General features: G+C 41.3%; 1 protein-coding gene across 1 annotated transcript in view; it reads left to right on the top strand.

The window, feature by feature from the left end:
* Nucleotides 1–12,027, top strand: part of LOC139225692 (protein sidekick-1-like) — a 213,790-nt gene that overhangs the window by 133,794 nt on the left and 67,969 nt on the right. Inside the window, exons 8-13 of the mRNA XM_070856523.1 lie at nt 5,034–5,209; nt 7,898–7,981; nt 9,418–9,612; nt 10,726–10,842; nt 11,005–11,172; nt 11,917–12,019. Coding sequence (XP_070712624.1) covers nt 5,034–5,209; nt 7,898–7,981; nt 9,418–9,612; nt 10,726–10,842; nt 11,005–11,172; nt 11,917–12,019 — 843 coding nt within the window. The remainder of the gene's footprint in view (nt 1–5,033; nt 5,210–7,897; nt 7,982–9,417; nt 9,613–10,725; nt 10,843–11,004; nt 11,173–11,916; nt 12,020–12,027) is intronic.

Here is a 12,027-nt window from a genome sequence, read left to right as displayed (position 1 = left end):
CACACACACACACACACACACATATATACACACACAGGCACATGAAGCCACACACATACACACACAAGTACCAAGTTAACTTAAACAGAAGTTGGATCAAAGTCCCGTCTGACATCAGCAGAGAAGTTAAACACAGCCACAAATTCACACTGGCATTATATGCACACACACACCCCACATACACATACAAACACACACATAGATACAGGGGGTTCAGTCTAGCAGGTTCAACAGATGTTTGTCAAATCAACAGTAAATTCTACTTTCTAGTTGCCAGAAACTGAAATCAGTTTCTGCTCTTACATGCAGACACACACCGTCCGACCTCCCCCCTGTGTCCCATATGAGTAAAAAGCCCACAGAGCACTAGCCTATGTGCACTCGTGCTAAATAATACAGTATTTGTTTTGAACACAGCCTGTAGTGTAACCTTTATTCCCTCTAAACAATCGTTTCGGATAGACTCTTATCTGAAGACTAAGAGAACACTTCACACAATTTTTCAACCTTATTTCTAAGTATTAGTCCTAGGGGTGGCATAAGTGATATACTGTATACCCTCTGCAACACTTGTATCACACGCTGATAGCGATGCAGGTGGATGGAGAAAGAACTGCAGGGACAGTTTGATCATTTTACTCCTTCGGGGGAATGCACTACAGCTCAGCCAACTGGGTACCCACAAGGAGAACATTATCAATACTAAACTTTTGTAATATGCGTTTAAAGGCATGATTTAATATCAGCCCATATTGATTGAAAAGAAAAGTGAGGCTCAGGCTGCCCTGACCAGATAAACGCACTGCTAGCCTAAATCGGCAGAACCCTACAGCTTATATTATGAGCTCTCCTTGCCCGACGTGCTACATTAAGCATCACTGCAGAATATTTGGGTAAGAAATTTGTTGGATTGTATTATTTAGTCTGGACTTGTCAGGGTGCTCTCTTTTGTGAGAGCTAAAGGCCCGTTAAATGTTTTCAGCAGCACTTGACCAGCCCTTGACCACTGGTTAGCACTTGAGGTACAGTATGAAAAATCAAGTGCCGAGTGAGTAAATGCCAATAGATTAGCTAAGGAGTGCTACTTCACAAATGTTGGTTTAAAAAAACAGGTGCTCTTTGGCTCCAGGGACGCGCCATGAGACCAGTAGAACAGACAAAGAGGCCAGACTTCTGCTTGGCTTTGTGATCTATAAATCATAACCAAAAAATGCCTGCTTTGCAAAAATGAAAAAGCCTTCCATAAATGGGCTAAGTGCCTACACATTTCAACTCGCAGTCTTCATCTTGGCACGTAAAAACACAAATACACCAAAGTTAACACAATCAGCTAGATTTTGAAGCTAAGGCAAAAGACATGCAAAGACAGTTTCTAACTAGATGCTACAAACCTACTATTATTAACAAGGCCCACACTACAGCTAAGTAATTTAGAAGACAGGATCTCCTGTATCAGAAACAAAAGGAATCAGAAGAACAATAAAAGTTTAACTTTGTGGCACAGTGCAACACTAGAGCAAATAAAATAAAGCAAAAAAAAGTGATTCACTCCTTAACAATGTGTTTCCATCTGCACTAGCAGTTAGTTCAGAAAAGCGCCTCCTATAGGAGACAAGCTGGGTCATAGCTTTCTGCTGGGAGACATAATGGGCACCTGGCTTGATCGTAGACCACAAGGCTTTTTCAAATGTGGTCGATGTAACCATTGTGACACCATGCAATAAACTAACAACTTCAAGGATGTACACAAAAATAAAATCTATACTATGAAAGGATTCATTAAATGCAGTACACCTGTGTAGTATAACATCTACAATGCCTCATGTGGGGAGAACAAATAGGAGACTGAAAGACAGAATTGCTGAGCACAAACATGCCTTTCATACAGGAAACTACCCCACAGCCAAGCGTCATAAACAGCACCATGGATGTAGCATGGACTCACTCAAAGCTGTAGGTACAGAGGCCTCAGAAATGTCTAAGTGGTGATAAAAACTAAAGAAACTGAGAGAGAGAAACATTTTGGATCTTCAGGACCAGGACCAACTCAGAATCTATGTTCCACATCTGTGAACACATATCTCATCACACCTGATTTACAACTTTAATTTCTTTCTTTTTTTTCAAACAAATTATTCCACAAATATAACCTGTGTGTTTGGGCTGCCACTGTCTCATGCAGCTCACAGTGCCACACTCTCCTCCCACTCAGCTGTGTGCCTCTGTTGGAGATGCTGGAATAAATTAGTCCTGCTGCTGCTTTTAGTAGACAAAGACTTCAGACAAACTTTAAAGCAGACTGTGGTTTGCTCACGGTCGGACGCTGCGAAACTGAACCCTGAGGAGAAAGAGCCATTTTGGGAATGAACTTCTCACTTTTATTAGCTCATGTTGCCATGTTGATATTTTACCTGTCTGAGGAGAACTCTGAGCAGTAACTCTTACGTTACTATGAACTACGCAAGCTCAGAGACCTGGTGCCGGTTGATGTTGAAATGAAAATCAACCTTAATTTTTAAACATCATCTTAAACTGTAAATTTGAATTAAATGATAAAATCATCATCATCATCATCATCATCATCATCATCATCATCATCATCATCATCATCATCATCATCATCATCATCATCATCATCATCATCATCATCATCATCATCATCATCATCATCATCATCATTTTCTTGTGCTTGTGCTTGTTTGTTTACATTACATAAATTAAGATTAAACATTAATAACAATTAACTTTAGTATTTGTTGTTATTTGACAACACTAATAAATAAAACAATCTGTATACGGGCAACGAAAAATTGACTTAGGGCAAGTAGATATCTGGCTGGGCAAGGGAAAAAAACATTGAAGCCTGTTAACCATGTACACACCCTCATTACTGACAGAACCTGCAGCAGATATCCAGTGGTACTCTGACTGCCTGGCAGCTGACGCTAACCTTGGTAAATCTGTGAGCTGCTACTTGTTTTCACTTGTTTGCCCTGATGATTACTGTGAGTTGAAATGTGTAGGCATTCAGCCCATTTATTAAAGACTTTGGTCTCAAGAAAAGTCACGTGACTAAACCTTATTTCACATAATAGAAGATGATGATGATGCACAGGTGTGAAAGAAAGTTTTGGGCAATTCATCACACAAATAATAAGGAATATGGTCCGACCAGATGTTTTCTTTAACACTTTTAACATCGTTATACTGTAAGTGTTAGAAGTTATTCGGTTCTCCTAACCTCCTCCACTTGTATAACAACTGCAGACAAATTAGCTCAGAGTCTCTCCTCTGCCAGAAACAATCCACTCCTTAGCGACTATTTCTGATATCAGAGAAGCACCCACTGAAGGATAATTCTGTACCTAGGGAACAACTGAAAGGGAGAAACTATTCCATTGAAGTTTGAAAGCAAGAATGATCAGTGAAATCAAGCGCTGTGTTGAAGTCTAAAAGCATCTGCTATCCACATCCATTAACCATTAATCAGTCATATGCGCCAAAGCAGTTCTTGTAGAGTTCTAAAATAATCAGGGATTTGATTAAAAACAAGCACTGCCAGTAGGTAATAACGGCTTTAAAATCTGCTCCTCAGTTTTTGGATTTAAATTTTGGATTTTTGTCTTTGTTTGTGGCCAGGATCCACTAAGCATATTAGAATTTTGACTTATCAGCCTAGCAGTAAGTTTAATTACTTTTCCATCCAACTTTGTCTATACCTCGAGGTGTATCATCTGAGAGAGACAGCAGCATGCTCTCAACTGTATCCTAAGAAATGACAAAACACATTTTATGTCTTATATTATATTTTTTTACAGTTGGACTGCATACTGAGTGGACTTGGTTGCATGTTCATCCAATTTATCTCTGTGATGTCTTACACATAATGGTCTTTTTAGTGTCTCAGACTCAGTTTTACCAAACTGTCCTGATTTACATACAAAACAGCGTGTTGTGCAACAGAAAACGTGTCGCTGGATGTAAGAATCCTCCAAAAATGCTATTTTACCCATTTTTCCACTTCATATTCCAAAATATATAATATCATTTATCTTAACGTGGTGGAATTACCAGCTTGTCTTCAGCTCCTCCATATCTGTGAATATGGCATGCCTTTGTTAGTGCCATCTGATATTATCAACAGAGTGATTGGAATAAAACCAAAGACCCACTTAGAAATAAAAATAATGTTATAATGATAAATCAAAGCAATGTGACATTAATGATCATTAAGCTAATGTATTTTTGAGATATCGCTTGTCCGGTATGACAGTAGCTTGTATTTCCCAAGCTTTTTTATGTATTGTTTTATGTCGTCCTTCTGTTTCATTCCTGTGGTTGTTTGTTTAATGACTCCTGCTGCATTAGTTTTACAAACCTCTCTAAAACAAAGCTATTATGATAAACCTATAACTAAGAGACACCTCAGTCATTTTGTTATTGTTTAATTCAATTTGTAATGTCATTTAATCAATGAGGATTCATGTTTGCATCACTACATTTGATTTATTTTCTGTTTTTGGACAAATCCCATTACTAAACTACATCTTTTTAGCTGTCCTTAACGAAACAGGGAGGGGAGGCATTTCCAGATGCTGTTTATGATATTAGCTGCTCCCCACGAAAATCATTTGCAAAATTTTAATGAAAATTTGTTGTAAGGATTGAATGGTTGCACCAAAAAACCTCAGGTGCCCTTTCATGAATAGACAATACACCTCTGTCTCACACAAATAAACACCGCACATACAAAAGAGTGGTGCTTTTATGTTGTTTATCCAAAACAAAATTTCAATATACATGAAAACCCATTCCCTTTCTCCAAGATCCAGAGTAACTGACTGAGGCTCCTTCATGCTGAGTAGAGCTGACTGCTCTGATATACAGTCTGTCATCATTCATTTCCTGCCTCATTGACACATAAACTGATGGATTTAATATGTTGTAATTGCCTTCTGTCACTCTTTTCTCCAATTCACCACACTCCTGCTATTCTTTCTCTTCTCTTTTCTTCTTCTTTCCTCTCCTCTCAGACCGGTGGACAGCCTTGTGGTGTCATGGAAACGTGATGGGCGTCGGCTGGTCAGCGGACGTCGGCTCATTATTCCTGTCCCTACCTCCTCTGACACAGGCTTATATGTTTGTGAAGCATTGCTTAGCAACAGCACTGCCAAAACTGTGGAGGCAAGGGCACACCTCACTGTAATGGGTAAGAAAAAGAGGCAGTCGCTCACTAAAATATACACAGTACCTAACATGATTATGCATGATTATCCTGGGCAGGCCTGACCCATCAAGCTTAATACCCTCAGCATGTGCCATTAATTTCTGTTTTAACCTCGCTGTCATCTTTTCTTGTACATTGTTTGCTCCAGGCAGTGTTTCATTCTGGTTATTCCCCCATTTATTCCCAATTTTCTCCTGGAAGCATGACTGTGAACACCCCAGGCAGTGACTGTCAACTACAGGACTGCTCGAGCCGACTCTATTGTCCGCACACACCAATAAACTGCCCATTCAAGTCACAAGCAGCTGTTACATTCGTGTACACACTAATTCATCCACATGTGCTCGCAAACACATGCATGTGTGTGCTCTGTGCTCGCACTCAATCACAAAATGGCACCACAGACACACATGCCTGTTTGCCCGGCAGCTAAATTTGTTTTGTTCCCTGGAGTCGCCAATCAATAAGAGAACACTGAAAGCCCTGAAACGGGAGCGCTGTTGTCACAATCCACTCCTGTCCGCCATATGTGTGCGTAAATAGAAAACAAAATACACGCAGCCAGGGAGCGAGCGTGTGATTGATGAAGCGAAACTTTTCTCCCCCAGTTCGTCAGCGTCTTTTTTGATCTTCTGTGATTGTCGGAGCGAGGGAGCACCTAACGCACAGAGAGCAAACTACCCACGCCTACAGAATACTCACTAGTCTGAAAAGCCTTGCCTGAATATTTATACCCCACTCATTCCCTTTCTGTGCCCCCCCTCACGATCTACCACCAACTTTTGCACCCTCTTCTTGCCTCTTTCTCTCTGTCTTCCTCCTCCTCCTGTCTCCTGCTCTACATTATCTTCCTTCATTAGGCCAACAGAGCCGTTAAGGCCTGCCTGGCAGGGACACAGTCTGCATGCATTCATATGTATCAGAGAAGTAGAGACTGATGAATACATTGGTACTGATCCTCTTTTTCTGCTATGGGCTCAACAGACCTTGATGCAATGAAAGAGATTCCTAAACAGAATAGTGTATGTGTCTGTGTGAAAAGAAGGAGACAGCCTCAAAGGTATTCATTATTCAATTTCATTTCTTTTCTGCCCAGATCCACTAATCGGAATATGTATGACACTGTGTGCCCGTGTTGTGTACTGTACAGGCGGGTACTGGTGCAAACAACAATATATCTGTTGTTGTTCTCCATCTTTGTTTTGCAGGCAGACAGCAGGGAATCCAGGCGAGCTCAACGCTCTAAAGCCAAATGCCCCTACACTCCAAAATGCGTTATTCGCTGTGCGTCTAGGACCTTGCGTTCACCTGACTGACGGCGATTAATGCATCTGTGTTATCGGTGTCACGCCACATGGCTGTTATTCATCTCTTGTTTTCCTGTTCTCCCTTCACTGCACGCCTCCATTCTCTTGTCAAAAATCATGCCAAATTTTACAGTGCGCAATAAAGATGCGCACATGTATGGGTTTAAAAGTTACCACAAAGTAGTAAAGAACTTTAAAGTCGGTGTAGTCAAGAAGAATAAATGCAACACTAACATGGGACTCTACTGTGTAGCCGTCCACACACACACACACACACACACACAGTTTGATCAAACTTGCAGTTTGTCTTTTTTTGTTATTGCTGCCTCAGTTTACCCATCCACTGTGTGATGCCACAAAGGAGAAAGTGAAAGAAATGACTCTAGAGCAAAGGGATTTATTCTCTTTTTTTTCTGAAAAGTACAACAGCATTATAATGACAGCATGTTATCATTAAACAAGAATGGAGCCTCAGAAAAAAAGAAAAACAGAAATGAAATTTATATTAAAATGCTTTCTCCTCATTCGATAACAATGGTATCTTTACAGTATACACATTCATTATGTAGGGCATACACTGGACATTTCATTTTCCTCAAAGTCATTTTTCAGTGAACAGGTGCCACTTTTCCAGATATGCCAGACGGGAAATGAATTAGCCAGTCTGTCTCTCTCTCCCCCTCTCTGTGCTTGCTGTGTCAATATCTCTCACTAAATATTAACAAATGTTTTTGAAAGAAATGGAGCGTATTCAGCAGTAGGCAGTTTTTTTTTTTTTTTTTCAAAACATGCAGCATTACAGTAATACACCGAAAGGCATATATTCACTTTCAAATCGAGGGAAGCTTTGTCTCGGAGCTGCTGTCAGCATTTAGAGCGTCACTGGTGAGGATATTTAGAGAGAGCAGTTATTGGCAGCGAAATGGAGTAGTTTAAAGAGGGGATTGTTTCCCTTGGGAAACTCTGAGAATATGTTTTTCTGTGACTGTGTGTGGAAGTCATTTCACAGGGCATATAAACAGAAATCCTGTCTTGCAATGACACTCAAGACACTCGGGGCGACGAGGGAGACCCATTTTGATTCCGCAGTGCCGAGTTCTCCACTCCAAGTCTCTTCTCTATTAAACAAGGAATACTTTGAGAAGGCGAACTCCCTATTCTTCTTTTAACTTTTCTTTGAGCCATTTAACGATTAAGCAGGTTTTTTTAAAGCCATTTTTTGAGCACTTATTAATAGTAGTTCAAACGTGTTGCACACAGCAGGAGATGTTCTTATTTTTTGCCGTTCAGTTTGAGGCCTTGTTTTATCTGTGCTGTATATTCAAATGCTTTACATTTTGTCTCCTAATATTTTTCTCTGCAGAGCCGCCTTCTCTGACTGCTCAGCCTAAGAGGAAGATCTTCGCTGATCTTGACAGGAATGTAGACATCCCGTGCCTGACTACAGGTACAGTGAGTGTTTGTGTGTGTACATACTTAAAGAATCTGCCTATATGTGCTCAAGTACTGTATATCTTAAAACAATACTCACATGCCCATATGTACATCGAAAGAGTTGATGGTCGTTGTAATAATTTTGCTAATAATGTCTAAACTGGCTGTGTGGAGATCAGTTTCTAAAACAGATTCCAGCTGAAGAAATGTGAGACAAAATCCACAGTTATGATTCTTCTGAAAATTCAGCTGAACCTAAAATAACGACCCGACAAGCGATTTAAAGCATAATGAGACTCCAACTGTGTTGGTGTTCGCAACCAGATGCGTCATGAACCAAACTGATAGCTGTGAATCCCCACATGAAAACTTCATATCTCAATGCTGTATGTTTGTCTGCGTCTGTGCCCCATATGTTAGTTTGTAGAGCGTTGGGTCTGATCTTTGCACATTAAAGTACATTTGAAGCACTCTCTGCCCAGGAGGAGTCAAGGTAACTCCATTGACGCTGAAGCTTGGTGTCATTCAATGTGGTGCAGACTTTTCTAGGCTTCTTCAACAGTGACAGGGTACTTGTGACAGTACGAGCAAATGACCAAGCTGGAACCAAGCCTGGAAATTGCACTTGTTCATGACTCTTGTTTTTAAATGGATTACATGAAACCCTTTATATGAACAGGGGTGGGCAGAGCTCTGAAAACTGCAACATGCTCTTCACTCTCTCTCTCTTTTTCTCTCTCTCTCTCTGTCTCTCTCTCTCACTCACACACACACACACACACACACTGAGAGAGTTTATGTTCCTCCTCAGTAATCTGATACAGTGGCAGTGTAATTAAATAGCAGAGGCCCGGGGGTACGTAAAGAGGGATGGAGGCTGAGAGGAGGGACAAGGGAAAGAGGAAAGACAGATTGAGTGCAGAGTGACAGAGTGAGCGAGACAAGGGGGGGTGAAAAATACTACACACATGCCTGCGAAAGCTTGACACCAACAGATTGAGAGAAAGCGTGGAATTCATCTCTCCCTCCTCAAACACACACAGGAGCACACACTGGCGTGGAGGGTTGAGACAGAGTAATTGCAAGAGGCCCCTGCCTGTCATATTCGACATGTCCGTCAGACAGGTGGGAGCTCATACTGTAGACATTCGGTGTGCTGCTCTTGCCCACATCTTTTATTCAGTATGTTTTTTGGCCCCTTTTGCCACCCTTACCCTACCACCCACGCCCTCCAATCAATATATTATTAGCACTCATTATGCCAGCATGCATATTTATAGGCAGAGAGTGGATAACAGAGAAGAAAGATTGGTGAAAGTAGTGTGTGTGGCTGTTTTAGTGGGAGTTGGAGCAGTTTGCTCAGCAGTGAGGTCAGCTGGCTTGTTATTAAGGAAATTGAAAAATGTCTTTCCCCGTGTGTCCGTTTTTCATGTTCATGCACATGTGTAGGCGTGCCCCAGCCGAGGATAGAGTGGTTTAAGGACGCGGTGCCTCTTTCCAAACTGGCCAACCCCCGATACAAGGTCACCGCAGCAACCGGGCTGACGGTGCGCAGGGTGCAGCCAGGAGACGGAGGAATATTCCAGTGCATCGCGCGCAATGCTGCTGGGGAAACCCAGGCGCACACACAACTCCTGGTCTCTAGTGAGTTTGTCCGGCATACATGCACAATAAAAACATGCATGTTTGCACTTGAACATACCTACAAGCCTCTGCCCTCACTTCTCTGCTTTGTTTGGCTAATTCACCCTCTCTTGGTGCACTGGTGTCTTTTCCTCCAACTTTCTCTCTCGTGTATCTGAATTTACTCCTTTACTGCACTCCTGTTTGTCACTGTCTTTGTATTGTCTCATATAATTCTTTTTAGGTCTGCAACAAAAGATGATTATTCTCTCCAGATTATTTTCTCAAATTGTCTGTTAATTGTCAGACATTAGTATAAAATACAAATCATAGTTTCCAGAACCCCAAGGAGACATCATTAGATTGCTTGTTTTCCCCAGCCAACACTTCAAAACCTAAAAATATTATGTTTCCTGTTGAATAAGATGAAGAAAAGCAGGAATTCCTCACAGTTAAGAAGCTGGAAGTTGAATTGTTGGATATAATTGCTTGAGAAATCACCTCGACAATTAATTGATTACCAAAATAGTTGATGATAATTTTTGGTCAGTAATCAACCCATTGTTTCAGCTGTATTTTTAGTCAGTTCCACTTCATCCTCTACATTTGACTCTACCGTACATGTAGACATTTGCAACAGTCATTGACTTTCATTTGAAACATGGACGCACAGCGATTATGCTGTTAAACTATAGAACTATTTCCTAGCTTGTCTTCTGTGTTTCGGCAGTGTGACTTTCCAGTTGCCGCCCCACCTGAAACAAAAGACTATTTGAAATTCAAGTGATAGTCAGCGTCAGTCGAGCAGTCTGCCTTGACTTGATGGTTTGCAGTGCGTGTCAGCTGCAGACGTCTGCACGCACGGTTATATTTGTCCCAGCAGAGTTAAATTCTGTTTAGTGAGCGTTATAATTAAAAGTCTCAGTGGAGCCTCCACACCACCACCCTCCATTTATGCATACACACAGAGCTCCAGGTAATGAATAAAGCTTCCATTAATCAAAGAGGAAGTATTTGTGTTTAGATCAAACCTGTCATCCCATCTTTTGCCATTCGTCTGTTCTTCTTTTTCCACCAGTGTCCTTTCAGTAGCCATGTCTGTGTTTCCTCTTACGCTCTCTCCCTGTGTTTCAGGTGTGGCCCCCACATTTACATTCCCTCCATCCGACCAAACAGTAACTGACGGGAACACAGCCTTGTTTACCTGCCAGACAAGCGGAGCTCCAAAACCTGCCATCACCTGGAGGAAAGGTAACAGACCACACGTATTGCACACTGAGCAAACACACAGAGATGCAGACACACTGACATGATCTGTTTGCAATTAAAAATGTGCCTAATGACTTAATTACTTTCACTCATCTGAAGGCTGTTTCATTGTTTTCTCTCTCCTCTCCCTCTCTCTGTCTGTAGGATCACAGGTCTTAGCTAGCGGCGCTGTCCAGGTTCCCAGGTTCACTCTGTTGCAGTCGGGTGGTCTGCAGATTCAACCAGTCAGCTTCCAGGATTCAGGCGAATACACCTGCATTGTCTCCAACTCAGAGGGAACCATCAACGCCACTGCTACCCTCACCGTCTGGAGTAAGGCACACACACACACACACACACACACACACACACACAAACACGTACTATACACGCTTAAACTGCTCAATATACATTTGCTAAACAGACTAAAACAGATATGGAACACTAATTTATCCAGAGCTGTCGAATCACATTAGCTCAAGCTAATGAACAGCAGTGTGATTGGTTATCGATGCAGTGGGCTGGGGCAATGGTGAAATAATCATCTCATTGGCCCATGTAAGAGGATGATTGATTAGCTGGTAAACGTATTGATTGGCTGATTTTTTTTTTAAATATATCCTGGCTGCTTCAAATTAAATACTGTTGAATTAGATTAATCACCTTCTGCTATTGAGAACGGTGACATATAAAAACTATACATGTCACTAGAAGCGGGTTTGGTCACACCCCAAATATGCCATGACTGTGTGCGGGACTTAACAGATGCTCACTACACCGCATCCATATTTATTTATTCTCTCTAGTGCACTTTTTTTCTCTCTAGCTTCCAACACATGTGAAATGGCTAAGACCTGAGTGGAACAAAGCTCCAATAATGTGATAGACTAAGCAATTTTATAGCTGTTTTATTGCTGTTTAGCTTCAATAGAGCTAAAACTGTATTACTAATTCATTTCTCATATTTCTGGGGCAGTATATATTTAAATGTGCACATTTTAAACAAGAGGATACCAAACAAATTGAATTTCAGCATATAAGTGTATCCCAACTGTCTTTCTCTCCGGTATTTTGCAGGTCGAACTACCATTTCTGTGCCTCCAGCAGACCAGCGTGTTATCAAAGGAACCACTGCTATTTTAGACTGTAATGCTACGCATGACCCCAGAGTCAATATCAGGTACCTAC

The sequence above is a fragment of the Pempheris klunzingeri genome, chromosome 3, assembly GCF_042242105.1.
Source record: "Pempheris klunzingeri isolate RE-2024b chromosome 3, fPemKlu1.hap1, whole genome shotgun sequence".
NCBI classification, from domain to species: domain Eukaryota; kingdom Metazoa; phylum Chordata; class Actinopteri; order Acropomatiformes; family Pempheridae; genus Pempheris; species Pempheris klunzingeri.
Note: the sequence above shows the minus strand (reverse complement) of the source record. Positions and strands in the feature narration are given on the sequence as shown.